The 17,564-nt window shown below is 39.1% G+C and overlaps 2 protein-coding genes across 2 annotated transcripts in view; one reads left to right on the forward strand and one right to left on the reverse strand.

Annotated features, from left to right (window-relative positions):
• The window catches only part of uvssa (UV-stimulated scaffold protein A), a 42,072-nt gene extending 30,699 nt beyond the window's left edge, over positions 1-11,373 (reverse strand). Inside the window, exons 1-6 of the mRNA XM_081383536.1 lie at positions 11,000-11,373; positions 10,552-10,673; positions 8,953-9,283; positions 8,615-8,735; positions 2,710-3,036; positions 2,473-2,582 (exon numbers count right to left, since the gene is read on the reverse strand). Of these exons, the coding sequence (XP_081239662.1) occupies positions 2,473-2,582; positions 2,710-3,036; positions 8,615-8,735; positions 8,953-9,283; positions 10,552-10,661 (999 nt within the window). The 5' untranslated portion in view covers positions 10,662-10,673; positions 11,000-11,373. The remainder of the gene's footprint in view (positions 1-2,472; positions 2,583-2,709; positions 3,037-8,614; positions 8,736-8,952; positions 9,284-10,551; positions 10,674-10,999) is intronic.
• Positions 11,374-11,501: 128 nt separating this feature from the next.
• LOC308701317 (trypsin inhibitor ClTI-1-like) lies at positions 11,502-12,393 on the forward strand. The gene is made up of 4 exons (XM_081383537.1): positions 11,502-11,681; positions 11,868-11,908; positions 11,991-12,100; positions 12,192-12,393. The coding sequence occupies exons 1-4, from the start codon at positions 11,645-11,647 to the stop codon at positions 12,235-12,237; spliced, it is 234 nt and encodes a 77-aa protein (XP_081239663.1). The 5' UTR covers positions 11,502-11,644; the 3' UTR covers positions 12,238-12,393.
• Positions 12,394-17,564: the final 5,171 nt, after the last annotated feature.

Here is a 17,564-nt window from a genome sequence, read left to right on the forward strand (position 1 = left end):
CCCAGTCTGTTTTGATTGGTCTACTCTGCTCTGATTGGTCAGATGGCCCAGTCTGTTGTGATTGGTCTTCTCTGCTCTGATTGGACAGATGACCCAGTCTGCTGTGATTGGTCTACTCTGCTCTGATTGGTCAGATGACCCAGTCTGTTGTGATTGGTCTGCTCTGCTCTGATTGGTCAGATGACCCAGTCTGTTGTGATTGGTCTGCTCTGCTCTGATTGGTCAGATGACCCAGTCTGTTGTGATTGGTCTACTCTGCTCTGATTGGTCAGATGACCCAGTCTGTTGTGATTGGTCTGCTCTGCTCTAATTGGTCAGATGGCCCAGTCTGCTGTGATTGGTCTGCTCTGCTATGATTGGTCAGATGACCCAGTCTGTTGTGATTGGTCTGCTCTGCTCTGATTGGTCAGATGGCTCAGTCTGTTGTGATTGGTCTGCTCTGCTCTGATTGGTCAGATGACCCAGTCTGTTGTGATTGGTCTACTCTGCTCTGATTGGTCAGATGACCCAGTCTGTTGTGATTGGTCTACTCTCCTCTGATTGGTCAGATGGCCCAGTCTGTTGTGATTGGTCTACTCTGCTCTGATTGGTTAGATGACCCAGTCTGTTGTGATTGGTCTACTCTGCTCTGATTGGTCAGATGGCTCAGTCTGTTGTGATTGGTCTACTCTGCTCTGATTGGTCAGATGGCTCAGTCTGTTGTGATTGGTCTGCTCTGCTCTGATTGGTCAGATGACCCAGTCTGTTGTGATTGGTCTACTCTACTCTGATTGGTCAGATGACCCAGTCTGTTGTGATTGGTCTGCTCTGCTCTGATTGGTCAGATGGCTCAGTCTGTTGTGATTGGTCTGCTCTGCTCTGATTGGTCAGATGACCCAGTCTGCTGTGATTGGTCTACTCTGCTCTGATTGGTCAGATGGCCCAGTCTGTTGTGATTGGTCTACTCTACTCTGATTGGTCAGATGACCCAGTCTGTTGTGATTGGTCTGCTCTGCTCTGATTGGTCAGATGACCCAGTCTGTTGTGATTGGTCTACTCTGCTCTGATTGGTCAGATGGCCCAGTCTGTTGTGATTGGTCTTCTCTGCTCTGATTGGACAGATGACCCAGTCTGCTGTGATTGGTCTAAAGCCTGGAACACACCAAGCCGACGCCGACGAACTAGCGCTGATGAAAGCCGACTGTGTTGTCGCCTCGCGTTTGGGTAAAAAGTGCACTTGAACACACCGAGAGAACTCAATTTTTGCAGATATATTCGTCTTTATTCGTTATTCAAAAAGGGAAACGGACGCTGCCGGCTGCAAATACACAAACGTAAACAAAGCAGTGCGCACTTACCGTTTTGAATATCAATCCTGCTAAACACTTTCTTTATTCCACTCCGCTCGTGTTAATATTGAAATATTCGCCAAGGAACACTCAGGTAAGATGACGTAACATTAGAACAGCCTTCTATCTGTACCGTTTTGACTTTGCTCGCTGTTTTGCTATTATTCTCGTGCACTGCCTCCTTCACTAAGCTGAACAGCCAATCAGAGTTCCCTCTTTCACCGACGGCCCGACGCCGATTCAACATGTCGAATCGGCCGTTACAAAGCCGACGAGGACCAATTTCAGCCGACGGAGGGGAACACACCGAGAAGATTTAGTCGGCCGACGCACGGAAACTGCCCGACGGCCGTCCGTTGGCTTGGTGTGTTCCAGGCTTAATCTGCTCTGATTGGTCAGATGACCCAGTGTGTTGTGATTGGTCTACTCTGCTCTGATTGGTCAGATGGCCCAGTCTGTTGTGATTGGTCTACTCTGCTCTGATTGGTCAGATGACCCAGTGTGTTGTGATTGGTCTACTCTGCTCTGATTGGTCAGATGGCCCAGTCTGTTGTAATTGGTCTACTCTGCTCTGATTGGTCAGATGACCCAGTCTGTTGTAATTGGTCTACTCTGCTCTGATTGGTCAGATGGCCCAGTCTGTTGTGATTGGTCTGCTCTGCTCTGATTGGTCAGATGGCCCAGTCTGTTGTGATTGGTCTACTCTGCTCTGCATCTTTACAGCGTCTTCTCGACATGAACAACACAAACCAAACTATTCCAGTTTTAGCTACAACTAGACAGTTTGAGGGCCGGGCAAAGTAGATGTTATTACTGACGGCTCATTCCAGGCACTTCAGGATCAGTTCTTACTTTCAGGAGACAATCACTACATTTATCTGCACTTCGATTTTTTAAACTTTTCAGACCTTTTACATTCACAAACACCTACATTATACACTACATGAAAAGGAATATCCAAAAACGCAGAATAGGGGCAGCTTAAAATGTTTTTACATTGGAAATTTTAAATTGGATTTAAAAAAAAAAAAGTTGTGTGTAAAAGAGCAGCTTGAACATTCTGCTAAGCATCTCCTTCTGAATAAACAATGACAGATTGTTCATTTGGGGATGAATAATTCCTTTAAGCGGTCGCAGGGTTTACCTGGATCCAGGACTGCACCAGAGGCAGGTGTCTGGTTGTGACGAGTCTATGAAGATCCCTCACCGTGTTTACCAACACCTCATTCTCTTCCGTCTCTTTCAATTGTAAATCTGCGGACATGATTCAGATGGTTACTCACAAAATCTCCCAATAAGAACTCCAATTCCATGCCATGCTATGACATGATGGAGGATACATATCATCAGACCGGCTGTGAACCCGATCACTCAGACGCACCTGTGGACACATTGAGCTCCAGCTGATATTTGTAAGACATTAAGCCAGTGCTGCGGAGAAACACATTCACATCAGGAACTTCCCCCGTGTCACTCTCGTCACCAGACTCGTCTGTTTGCCCTTCATCGTTCCTCTTCTCTGACATCTTTCCGTTCTGCTCATTGCTCAGGTCTTTACTGCAGCAGGGCTGGTCAGATTTGTCCTCGTCTCCCGTAGAGCTGTTAGCAACTTCTGCTTCCTCGTTAAACAGGTTCAAGTCATCGGGTGCAAGCAGTTTTATGCAGTTGTTCATCTCAGTCAAGGTTTCCTCAATCCCAGTCGTCATTTCTTAATGAAAGAGACAGCAAAACAAGCATTATAGCTTGGGAACGCACACTGTTTTCTCATCTTTAACTATGGATCAATGGTTAAATCCATAATTATGTTTTGACACCTGGTTAAACTTAGGCAAGCATCACTACTACTCCTTTTTTGAATGCAGTTTGTGTTCGTTTTTACAATCACACTAATTTCAGAAACATCATGTCATTTTTCAAAACTCTAACCACAAAACAGTCATCACAGCCAGTCCAATGTACTAAACCTGCCTTGTGTATTCATATGTTTTATAAAAAAAAAAATAATAATAAAAAAATACAATTTGTGAAAATAACTAATTTAACATTAAATACCATAGGAACATTCATTTAGATCATGCACCCATAAGATACCCAGAGTTTCACTGTGCAGTTGTTGGCACAGTCATTAAATATTGTTGTTGTTGTTGTTTTTTATGCCATGCCAGCTTCTTTGGCTATTTTCATGGTGAAAACCATACTTAAAATATAAATATATATTTTTTATATATATCCATACTTAATTATTTAAAATAGAAACTAATTAGGACCCAATTTTCTAAAATTAAAATTGGATTAACTTGATTAAAAAACGTTTCCCGGGTATTAACATAATTAAACAATTGTCTCAGAGGAGTCGAAATTATTAAATATTGTAGTACAAAATATGTGATATTTTTTCATCATGGTACACATAAATGCATCACTTTAAAGGACTAATAGAGAGAACACTACAGGAAAGAGGGAAACATGTTCGCGTTTTGAAAGATGACATAAATGTTTTAATAATAAGTGACTGTAAAAAAATCTGTAAATATTCAATTTCACCTACCTTTTACTTTTCAAAGCACGTCATTAACTACTTCTGGCAAGGCCTTTGTAGTCAAGAAGGTATTCATTGAAATTATTGATTTATTGAGGTAAATATTTATCAGATTTCTTTTCTTTTCTTTTTTACAATATTATACCTTTTCCAGGATATAGTTAATTTATTTTACAGCATGTCCTGGAAACTGTCTCTTGATGTTTAACTATCATAAAAATTATTTGCTTAACAATATTGATATTTATTAATATTGATTCTTGGTGGAGCTGTGAAAGCTTAACATATGGATTAAAAAATGTAACATGCTTTATTGCAACCAGACATACAGGAATAGAGGAAATGGAATTTAAAATGTACACAAGGTATACATGCACATCATTTAAATATCTGTGCATTTAATGGCAGCAATTCAGATCATATTTTAGTAAGCACAACCGCAGGGCGTCAATGAACAGACGATATCGTGAATGACCCAGTGCGTTGTGTATCAGTCAGACAGGATTGGTTTTCAAGGACATAATATATGTGAAAGCATTGAATTTGCACAGGATAAGCTATACAGACATTGCAGAGATAGGTGTGCCTACTGTATAGTGTATATTGTATTATATATGGGATTAGCAGGAGAAAGTGATTTAATCCCAGAAAGTGGTACAACAAATACTATAAGACAAGCCTGTACTCTATAGGACTCATAAACACATGCATCTGTTTTCAGAATGAACACCCTGGTATTTCTCATATATACAGTGCGATGCCTCGTCTGTCAGCTGATCTGATGTTCGATACTGTAAAGAAGATAAACAACGTGCTGAACATAAATTCCAGTTTTTTACATAAACAACTATGTAAGACTCTCTGACTCAACTCAACTCTCTGAGAAAGCAAAGGAAATTAACAGTTAAACTCACTCTTGTGCACCATTCGAGACGCAAGTCTCACCTCAGAATCATCCTAATCTACATCTCTTTCCCTCTTCCCCCATTCCTTCTCCCTCATGCTGAGATCACCAACATTCACCATAAGGTGAGGAGAGTTCAGAGATATCTTGTTAACTGCTGGGTGTGCCCCCATATAAATCAACCTCTGTCCCCAGTAAGTCTGGGACAGTGATTAATGCAAATTCCCACTGTGAACTCATGTCTACATCTGAAAAGAGGTTTCTGCCTTGGTCCGAGTGTTTAGGGAGATGCTGAAGAGACTTGTGGCGATTTGTAGCTCAAATTAGCCTGTGATGCGGAGAGTGCATGAGACTCTCAGCATCATGTATTTTCTAAAGTCAGGTTCACATATTTTCTCTTTATGATGTTTTGTATTTATTATCTTTGAACGGATTATGAAATTGGCATGATACATTTACCTGACATAATAAATTGATACATTCGATTTTATTCTGACTGACTCTGAAATTGTTTTCCCAAGTAGATTGAACGGATTTGTACATTCCCGTCAGATTAGTGACGACTAATATTTGGCATTGATTCAAGTGTACTTGGTTTGCACAGACAAGAAGTGAATTTCTGTTTAGGGCAGCAAATGCTGCGTGACCAACCTAAATCTGGGTGTGTCTAACCTCTGTTTTAATTTAATGTTACTTTAGATAAGTGTACGTGGGAAACCACGGCATGGCCAATCCAAAGCTATTATAAGAGAAGTAATGTTGGTCAGCTTATATCTGTAGTAGTGGTCATTCCTCTACTGAAGTAAACGTTAAGTTAAATTCAAGTGTATGCAATTCCACAGAGGCTATACCAAAGTATCTTTGATTGTGCAAATGTGAATGTGACCGATCTCAGGTATATAGCATTTACCTCTGTTAGATGACTAAAACTGATGAGCTTGTGAACGTGAGACCGTTAAACAGAAGACGTGAGGACCTCTGAGCGGCATCCTAATCTGAACGGGGTAAAATATACTTAAAGAGTTAAAAAGAATAATCAAACATTCGCTCACTTTTAATGATGCTCAGATATCATTAAAACCTTTTTCATTTATGGAGTAAGATGACATAACGAGGTAATTCATACGAGAAAATGTATTTAATTTATTATTGTTGTGTTGCGTAAAAGGAAAGACAGTAACGCGCAAAGGCCTTCACCCGTCTTAGCGGAAACTCCCATTTGGACCGATAAACGGGCTTACAACTATTTACTAACTATTTACTGTGGAAATTCTGCCATACAGAGACTGGATGGGTAATGTTTACTTTACTATCCAGAATGTGTGGAAATACAAACATGGCAACGCGGTGACTTGTTGTCATCAGCAAGCCAGCTATCTGTAATTCCACTTCCAGGAATCTGAGGTTAATTACTCAGCGAGACACGTGTGAATGAATGTAGACAACAGGTCAATAGTGCACTTCCACTCAATCGGCTCAAAGACTGTAATGTTACTTTGCATTATGAACAGTGTTGTGGCATTACAGGACCATTTGCCACATCACCAGCACTATATGTAAGAATTTTCATGTATTCATTTTTTTTTCCTATTGCCAATGTGTGAACAGCTTATAACAAAACTTAAAAAACAAGACCTTTCGAGACCTCCTAGGTTGTCTATGAAAGCCTGAAGACTGATTTTTATGTGAAGGACTTGAACATTTTTGCCGGGAAAATCAAAAGAATGTGACATTTACGCTCCCAAGAATGATGACACAAGACATGAATGCTTATTCAGGATAATACCGAAAGAGCCGTTCTGCCCAAATGTGTCATGCAAAGAAAAGGGATTCATTCAAACTATAGTCTCACATAGTCAGATCTATATATATATATATAGCCTAAATATACTTTATGATCAAACTATCATAACGGTGTGATTTTAATGAGCTCATCTGTCGACATGATGCCGCTGAATCTCAGCTCTGCTGCAAACATTTCCACATCACTGTGATCGGATGCTTTCTGAACTGCTGTTTTCTCACCGCTGTTTATTTTGTTTGGAAAGTGTGCAGCACATATTTAAATATTCATCTAAACGTCGCTCTCATTAGCGTGGATGGTGTCGGGTGTTTGCATACAGCCCCTTTAAGGTTCAGGGTACGTTTACGCAACAATCAGAAAAGATTTTCCTTTGTGTTTATCGCTTACATACGACAACGTTGTCTAAAGAAAAGTCTAAAGACTTTTTTTTAAAGTTTGGGGTTTTTAGGCCCCAAAATCGCCATTGTCGCCAAAACACAGAAAGTTTTCCGCTTTTAGTTGAAAATGGTGTCGTGTAAACGGCCCTTTAGAGGAGAAGTTGGATAATGGCTTTAAAAATTACATTTATTTAAAATGGGAAAAAAAATCTGTAAATATATAATGAAATAATGTATAAATAATTCTATTATTTAGATTTTATTATTAATTATTTTATTCATTTATTTTTACGTTTAAGTACTTATCTGTAGATAGACGGATTGTATTTTTTTTTCCTCATAGACCGGTGTCCATGTTATCAGGAGAACTGCATGTCCTCAGAACCACACTGTTCAAACATAGTGAACTCTGTGTTGACTTTTCACAGCTATATCACTGAAGATTTGAACTAGTACTTCCATCCTACTGTTGACCTGCTTGTCAAGTTAAAGGAGAACTTAATTCAGCCAGCGCACATACCTGTATTTACATCCTGTTTTCGGTCAAAGTCCACAGTAATTCGGACTTCGACCGAAAACAGGATGTAAATACAGGTATGTGCGCTGGCTGAATTAACATCACTTTTATTCATATCTTTTACATCTACTGCAGTCAGATTCACTCGTGTTCACTCAGAAGGAATCACTCACATTTTCTGTGCACTTGTAATGACACATCAAGGATGTTAAGAGGCTAAAAGCAGGTTTAGTACTTGCCCTATTGAAGTCAACAGGGTGCAAATTTTAAAAATAGAATAACTCGGTGTAGGCAACACCGATTTTTGTCGTTGTTCTCTGTATTGACAGCACTCCAAATTTACAAAAAAATGAGCTCAATGTTAAAATTGACCGGAGTTCTCCTTTAAGTAAAGGTCTTATGTCTTATTAGCATGTCAGTATTGCCTTAGAATGTCATAAATGAAACTGCAGTCAGTGAATGCAATTTTTTTCTACACTCTTAAAAATAAAGGTTCTTTATTTCCACTGGTGGAACCGTTAACATCCATAGAATCTATGTTCTTTACACAGTAAAACATTTTGGGTTATTTTTGTAACCCAACCATTGAGTTACACATATTGGGTCACTATGTTGGAATATTTTCCAAAACTGTTGGGTCGTTGGGTAATCGTTGGGTAATTTATAGTAATTACTATGTACACTTGTGTGTTTTGAATTTATGTACACAATTATGTATATTTACATTAAATTCTGGACTACCCAATATTAATTTTATAATTTAAAAATATATTTGTTGAGACATATTTATTGTTTTATACAAATAAACAATCTGTATTTGAAAACAAAGTGTATTTTATTTATTGAAATAATGTCATAAATAAAAATAAACAGTTATCTTAACTGTTGGGTTACTTTTAACCCACAGTTGGGAAGGTGCTACACCACCCCATAGTTGGGTTATTAGTTGAGTTATTTTTAACCCAACATTATTAAGTGAGTATAAAGGAAAAGGGTTCTTTAAATAATTAAAATGTTCTTCACTCTAAGAAAAAAATGGTTCTTTTAAGAGCTGATCCCTGAAGGATTCTTTCATCTAAAACCCACTTTTGGAAGCTTTATTTTTAAGAGTGTAAGGGCTGCCGTTTATGAACGTAAGAATGTACCTTCCATCTCCTGTTTGGCCTTGTCAAGCCTCTCTTTGTAAATTCTTTCCAATCTCTTCTGTTTCTCCTCTTGTCTCTTTCTTTCAGCCAGTGTTCTCGCTTCAACATCATGAAAATCTACCTGAGAAAAATACGCAATGTGTGATCAGACAAGTAAAAATAAATTTTGTTCTTCAATTGTTCATTACCTTTCATTAAACAGCCAAACTCCACTAGAACACAATATCTTTTCACATTACAATCTTTAATTACATAACAACAGTGACGGGTGCAACAGGGTGTAAACTGATGTTATTATTAAATACTGATTACTGTTAGAGGTGCAGCCAGATGAATACCTTTTTAATCTGCTTGAGAAAGTGATATCCCAGAGACAGTTTCTTATACGCCTCTCCATAAGTGGCGTGCCATGACTGCACCGTCTGAATGGCGAGTGTCCTGAGTTTTCTGGCCACCTCTTTGGGGGGAGGCAGCGGCTGCTCGGCGTCGGTCTCGACCGTGAGCTCCAGGAACTCCTGGAAGTTCGTGATGAGAAGACCTCTGAAGTGATGCGACCGGCTGAAGATCTCACTGAGCATCTGGAAGGCAGAGAGCCGAATCTCCGCATGCTCTTGGTTCAGCTGGGTCATAATCAAGTGGTAGAAATGATCAATGTAGTCATTGGAAACTCTGTGGTCAGAAAAAGAAGAAAGATTTAACAAGAAGGCGCATGTGGTCACATGTCCAGTGCTGCTCGATGGACTCAAGAACAAACACTATACAAACACACAGGCACATATCCATTATAAACTACTTGCTTATAAATTAAATTTGACATATAACTGTTTGTATCTTCATAATTGACAACACTGATAAATAAACGCTGGGCAAGGCCAGTTCCTCATTCTGTGACTGGACAATCAGTCAAGAAGACTTTGGGCAGAGCTGGGAACCAAAGCTACTCACTTAATAATGTTGGGTTAAAAATAACCCAAGAGTTAAGTTAACTATTTATTTTTATTCATGACATTATTTTAATAAATAAAATACACTTTGTTTTCAAATACAGATTGTTTATTTGTATAAAACAATAAAAATGTCTAACAAATATATTTTTAAATTACAAACTAAATATCGGGGAGTCTAGAATTTAATGTAAATATACATAATTGTGTACATAAATTCAAAATACACAAGTGAACATACATACATATTTAACCCAACAGCCGGGTTAATACTAGAAATCATCCAACGGTTTTAAAAATGACCCAACATTTTTTGGAAAATAACCCAATATAGTGACCCAATATGTGTAACCCAACGTTTTTTTTACTGTGTATTTATGATGCACTGTACTGTGATAATAGCATGACTGTCTGAAATTGAGGAAGCATTTTTGTCTCACACAAAGTGCATGACAGTTAAGCAAAAGATTGTAACCAGTCTAAACTCTTACTTCACTCCCAGGTAAAGTTCAACTGCCTCTAGACAAGGGTAGTGGCCGTTTACTAATGCAGTGGATGTAATGGGGCAAAATCTCTCACTATCAGTAAAACAAATTAGATATTCTGTTAGGAAGAGTGGTGTTTTTGGAGAAATAATGACATATATCTCCAAAACGCTGCAGTAAAATAATTTCATGTGAAGTATGCATATAGTATGGGACGTCCCCTATAAGAGCTGGTCATTCTTTTCTTCTTCTGGTCAAAAATTAGGCTAGGTCTTTATAAGTGTATAAAGTGCAATAATGAGACATATCTCCAAACCGCTGCAGTGAAATGGTTACATATGAGGTGTGCATATAGTATGGGACGTCCCCTATAAGAACAGGCCACTCCTGTTCCAATGAAATCTTTCCCAGAATGTTCTGAATCTATTCACATGACTTTTTTTTAATTTTCTAACTGTGAAACGGTGTTTGTGAACAAAACGATACAACCAAAAACTCTATATCATACTTGCACATTTTCTTCACTTCCTTCATTTTGTCTTGATTCAACTGTGGTTCTCCAGAGGTTGTCAACTCCTCAACCAGTTGTGAGAGCTTATCTCGCATTGTTTGGTCCATCTTGATATAACCCTAAAACAGAATGAATAGAGGATTAAAGGATTAAAGTATAAGTCAATGCAACCATCACTGAGAAATAGTTGCTCCTCTATGTCATCATTACTCACTGTTACTCTTGTTATGCAAATGCTGTTTAGATAGATAGATAGATAGATAGATAGATAGATAGATAGATAGATAGATAGATAGATAGATAGATAGATAGATAGATAGATAGATAGATAGATAGAGTAATTCATACAATCTACTAGTAACAGAGAGCTTCTCGTTTCATCTGACTATCTGTATCAGAAGTGTATCTTTCTTCAGTTGAATAGGACGAATGACACAACACGTACCTCCTCATCCACTTGCTGTAATGAAAAGGGCTTTATTAATAACTGGTATTGTATAAAATGTATGTTTCCGTGTGGGGATGAAGTGCACTCATCTCAGTGTCTTTGGTGCGATTGAGCAGGGAATGTAAACAAAGATACAGTGAGCAAATGTAGCAGTTAAGAGTCCACCATTTTCAAAATAAAAGTCTCGCTCGTGTAACATTTCACTGAAAACGGACTGAACTACAGCCAAAATATAATCATTAATATAATTTTATAACAATTACTTTCACTGTAAAGTTGAATATGGGTGTGCCTATTACAGTTACAAGTGTGCGAATCGCTTGTGATTGTTAATTAGATGCTGCTGACGTTGCTTACGTAACAAAAACAATATTCATTAGCCGAGCCTTTCTTAATTCTTATTCGCCACGCTAACATCCGCCCACTTACCCACGTCTGGTTGTCAGCCAATCAGTGAGGCAGATTAATGAATATTCAAAATCCAAACCTTTGGCGTAGTAGGATTCGAGTGACGCACTTTGTAAATGTGTAACTTTTCTGTGGGCGGGAGTAATAAACGGTGATAAAAAGAGGAATAAAGGTTCTCACCACACCTGAAAGTTATTGATTACATAGTCAACACAACGCTGTAAACAAACAATCATGCTGGGACGGATTTTTCTAGTATTCTGCTTGGCAGGTGAGTTTATCACTGGTTTTGACAATAAGGATAATCAAAGTTTGATATTTTGAGCGTGTTTTGTAACAAAGACGACGTTATTTTTTATCTTTAATCCTGAAAAGTTAAAACCACAAGAAGTATAAAGCAGACTCTTCATATCACGTAGTTAGTTATGTTTTGTGTGTGTATGTTTCATCTATACAGCCTTGGCAAGTGCAGCTGTGATCCCTGATGGCTCTAAAGTGGTGGGTTGATGATTATAACCTATTATAACCTTAATTTAACCACTACATGTATTTAATGCATTCTGTGTGGTTCTCTTTAAAGCCAAAGTGCTCTGAATTCTTCCTTCCCATCTGTACCCGGGAATATAACCCTGTGTGTGGGACTGATGGAGTCACTTACCCAAACGAGTGCATGCTGTGTCTGGAAAACATGTATGTAGGCTAAATCAAGTTTCTAACGTTTCAGTTTGAATATTCATAATGTGTCCTACTGAAACCTTGTTGTTTGTCTGTCTTGTCATAGGGAGCTCAAGGTGAACACTGCGATCTCCAGGATGGGAGAATGCTGAGACAGATCCACTCGTTTATATTTGGGATGACATGAAGGCTGGAACCACATGCTGCTTTTTTAAAAATGGTTTTAATGATGAAATGAAGTGTTTGTTCCCTGTTGTGTGTCCTTTTTTAAATTGTTCTAATCCTTAAATAAAGCCTTTATGTAGTAACTCGTTGCTTTGTACTTTTTGTCTTGAGTTTAAATGTTTATCTGGAGCATTTCTCAGCTGAATCTGTCTCGCATCAAAAAACAGACAAAGGAGAATTAGACAAAATGGCCATAAATGGCAATTGTTCAACATGAGTAAACTGAGACCTTATTCAATGAGGTAATATGAACATTGTGTATGTTTGCCATTTGCTTCAGAGAGAAAGGGGTGATGGATCAGTGTGTGAACCCCAAAAAACAATGGTAATGTCAAAGTTTGATTTAATGGCCTAATTTGACTTCTAGTAGAGCATTTAAGTGATGGGTATTTCTAAATCAAACGACACAAAAACAACTTTTCAAATGATGCCAAGTAGTTACAACACACTCCAGGATTGCACTGGATAAACAGTCAAACACAACATTACTCCCACTGTACCGGCCAATCATCTTCTACACTGGTATCATATCTCGCATCTCTGACACAATGAAGGCAAGAGAACAAACTTTGTCCCACATCATATACACTAAATATTTACAACAAACAGGACGGGCTGTTTTATATAAAACTCTTTTGATGGCCTATGGCTATAACTAAGGTACATTTAATGTGTAATATATTAAATTTATTACAATTTTATACTTCTAAATCACTAAAGAACATCAAACACTGCTGTTGATTTAATGAAATAGTTTGTGAGGTGAACTTGAGGACTTGTTGCACTGTTTCAACTGCATCTCTTCTTATGCAAAATATTATTTATAAAACTGCTGTCGTCTAAATATAATTTAGCAATCGTTATGTGAAGTCTTCTAATATAAATATTTCATAAGGTCAAGATGCAAAACTACTATCCAAGGCTAACATTTATGTTCACATTGTCATGGCAATGTTGTGATGAAATCCCTCAGTAAAGATTGTACGGGCAGAGATGGGCATAAATACATGGAAATGTATTTAAAATACAAATACAAAATACTGTGTGAAAAAAAAAATGTATTTAAATACAAATACAGTATTTTGTATTTTGAAAATACACAAAATACATGTGAAATTGGCCATCCAGTGCAGGTATAGGTCACAGTAAATGAGGAAACTGCATAGGCCTACTGACTTATCATTCCCAACCTCATCTCTGCCCTTTCTTTCTTTCTTTCTTTCTTTCTTTCTTTCTTTCTTTCTTTCTTTCTTTCTTTCTTTCTTTCTTTCTTTCTTTCTTTCTTTTCTTTCTGGCAATTACAAATAAACTTATGCAAAATAGCAGCCATTTATATACTTATTTCTGGTTACACTGTAGTCTATTACTTGTGGTGAACACTATTAAAAAATTCATACTGTATGTAAAACTGTAGGAACCTTTTCTGCTATCTAGCAAAGAATATGGATGGGCGATATTACCAAAATCTCAATTTTACTTGTTTCACAGTTATCAATATCAGTTTTGATTCCACAGCATAAACTCTTTTGAGGTGTTCTTTATTTTTTATTTATTTTTTGCAGGTAGTCCAATGCTTTTTAAAGTAATTTTATGTTTATTATGACCGCCGCTAGCGTAGCTAGCGAAAGCGGTCATATAGGGATTGTCAAAGTTTTTTTTTTTTTTTTTTTCGTCACCTTACTGAATTTTTCGTCAACGATACCAGGGACACCGAAGCACCGGGGAACATGAAATTTGGTGGGCATGTAGCCCCACTAGACTTCTAAGGAAAAATTTCGTTTGGTCCCCGGGGGCCCCTCCCCCCCCGCGCTGGGCCCCCCCAAACCCAAAAAAATGCATTTTTTCCTAAATAACTACCTGAACCGTGGCACCGAGGATGAAGAAATTTTTATGGTATGTTGGTCTACTAGACTTTTACGGAAAAATTTCGTTTGGTCCCCGGGGGCCACTTCCCCCCCCCCCCCCTGCGCTGGGGCCCCCGTAAATTTTTCGTCAACGATACCAGGGACACCGAAACACCGGGGAACATGAAATTTGGTGGGCATGTAGCCCCACTAGACTTCTACGGAAAAATTTCGTTTGGTCCCCGGAGGCCACCCCCCCCCCAACCCAAAAAAATGCAGTTTTTCCTAAATAACTACCTGAACCGTGGCACCGAGGATGAAGAAATTTTTATGGTATGTAGGGCCCACTCTTAAGGGCCCACATCAACCTAGCCCATAATCACTCATTTGTGATTTGCGCCCCTCACATAAAAAATGAAAATGCAATATTATTCTGCTTTTATCGCCCCTATCTTCAGTGGAGATGTTCAGAACTGCACCATATTTCATGCGTATGATTAACTTGACATCCTCTGGGGGTATCCTCTGCTAAGTTTTGTAGAATTTCATCCATGGGGGGGTATAAAATAAATTCATTTATGTGCACATTTAGTGACTGTACACTCATCGGCCTGTAGATGGTGCTGTTGAGCGAAGGGTTGCTGGTTTAGGATGATACTGTCACACACACACATGCAGGAATACAAACAAACGCAAGCATGCACACACACATACATACACGCACAGACACACACACACACACACACACACACACACACACACAGACACACACATACACAAACACACACACATACACACACACACACACACACACACACACACAGACAGACATGCACATACTATTACTTTTTTTAGGTATATACATAAACACACAATACAGCCAAATTACTCCACGTCATTTATTTTTGTGGAAAGCCAGTGCAGGCCTGAGCGGCGGTCATATTTTGCACCGCGATGCGGTACATCTAGTTTTATCTAAAGTTTATTTGTTTCTATAAGTTTATTAGAATTAGAAAGTGTATCTAAAATGTAAAATTAGAATTCATCTAGATTCATTTGACACTATTTACCCCTTTTCTATTATTCTTTTTTATGTACAATAAAACTAAAAGCTGAAGATGTTTGTGGTGTATCATTCATCAGTGCTGCTTTTTCCACTCCAACGTTCCAGTAATTCCTGCCCACTAAAAGCTGCACAGATAAATTTACTTACCCCACAAATAGGCCCATCTATGCAAACGATTTAGAAAAAGTTCCATCAATTCAAACTTTATATCATCGCTATGATATGTAGTGTCATATCACCCAGCCCTAACATGCAGTAATGCTTTAAACACATTTGACAAGCTAGTTGATAAAAATCATCAACCGGTCAAGACTGATTGGCTTACGCTATTTTCCTACTTGTCTGTGCTCTTTTATTCTTTCATGTTAACTGAAGTGAATAATGCACTATTTTAACTTTAATCGACAAGTAGAATTGATCATGACATTCTCACCTTATTCCAAAAAAAATCGCTGATCCAATACTGAGCTAGTGAAAGTCTGAACTAGTTGATGCACAAAATCAATACCCTGATAAAGAGGTTGACTGGCAAAAAGTATTTTATGTATTTTGAAAATACAAAAATACTCATCTTAAATGTATTTAAATACATAATAATAAATAATTTTTTCCAAAAGCTTTTAAAATACAAAATACAAGTTTCCATGTCCAGGGATCGGGTTGTCGATGACCCCGGCTTCGACTGTCGCCCGATCCACTTTGCACCGGCCCCTTACGGTCCCTCCTGTAGGTGGTGAGCCCGCGGTAGGGCGGCCCCACGTCGCTCCTTCGGGCTGAGCCTGGCCGGACCCCATGGGGGAGGCCCGGCCACCAGGCACTTGCATACGAGTCCCAACCCCGGGCCTGGCTCCAGGGTGGGGCCTCGGCTGCGCCATGCCGGGCAACATCACGGTCCTTGAATTTACCGTCATCATAAGGGGTTTCTGAACCGCTCTTAGTCTGACCCGTCACCTAGGACCTGTTTGCCTTGGGAGACCCTACCAGGGGCATATAGCCCCAGACAACATAGCTCCTAGGGTCCTTCGGGTACTCAAACCCCTCCACCACGGTAAGGTGGCAGTTCACCATGGTAAGGAGGCAATTTGGCCTCGAAGAGATTCTGGCAAACCGTCCGGCGCCTCAGGAGGGGGAAGCAGTGCCATACCAATGCTGTTTTCAGTGGAGGTGGGCAGCTGTTGACCTTGACTGGGGATGTCATCGGACAGTGAAAGGAATACTTCGAGGATCTCCTCAATCCCGCCGTCACGTCTTCCATTGAGGAAGCAGAGGCTGAGGGCTCGGAGGTGGACTCGTCCATCACCTGGGCTGAAGTCACAGAGGTAGTCAAGAAACTCCTTGGTGGCAAGGCACCGGGGGTGGATGAGATCCGCCCTGAGTACCTCAAGTCTCTGGATGTTGTGGGGCTGTCTTGGCTGACACACCTCTGCAACATCATGTGGCGGTCGGGGACAGTACCTTTGGACTGGCAGACCGGAGTGGTGGTCCCTCTTTTTACAGTTTTTCTGAATTGCTAAAACACATTTCTTGAAACCATTACTCACTTTCTCAAAACCTTAAACACAAAACCAAATTTTCAAACCACATCCACAGAACCTCTGACTCTTCTGGCAAAATCAAACATTTGCCTCAAAACATTTTATCTGTGCTCAGAATCAAACAATGCTATCAGATCATACACACAGCGAGTCAAAATTATTAACACTACAGATCATTCATTAGACACTACATCAAAAAATGTAGAACACAGAATCCAAAGCATGCAGTTACAGAGAAAAAAAGTATATTGTAACAAAGTAAACAAATTTTGCAATTACGTAAAAAATATAGTAATGACAACTTACAGTATTAAGGTGAATAAATTGTATACTGTATCCACTGCAAGTGTAGTATTGTACTGAATATTGAATAGTAGGCCTTATCGCATGTTTGTATATTCACCACTTGTATACTGGGAAAATACAGTGACCCAACTGCAAAAGCCAAAAAGGTTACAGTAAAAAAAACTCTAAATGAAAAGCATGTTACAGTAAAGTACACTCAGAAGAGTTGTGCAACTGCAGAATCAAGGTCAGTGAGAGAGAGTGATTCTGCTTCAGCATCATGTCTTCATGTTGGTCCGGCCAGAGGAGTTTCTCCACATCTCAGACAATGTCGTCTCTGCAGGCAAAGGGAAAACCCTGAAGCAGATCCAGCCTTGACAACATTCTCCACACCTTGCTCTTCCTCGTCCTCATCCTCATCCTCTTCCTGCTTGTTCACCTCCTCTTACTCGTCCTCTTCCTTCTCTCCCTCTTATATTGTTTCCATCCATTGTTGGTATCAACATTCAGCGCAACATTTTGAG

The sequence above is a fragment of the Scardinius erythrophthalmus genome, assembly GCF_964197995.2.
Source record: "Scardinius erythrophthalmus genome assembly, chromosome: 13".
Taxonomy (NCBI): Eukaryota; Metazoa; Chordata; class Actinopteri; order Cypriniformes; family Leuciscidae; genus Scardinius; species Scardinius erythrophthalmus.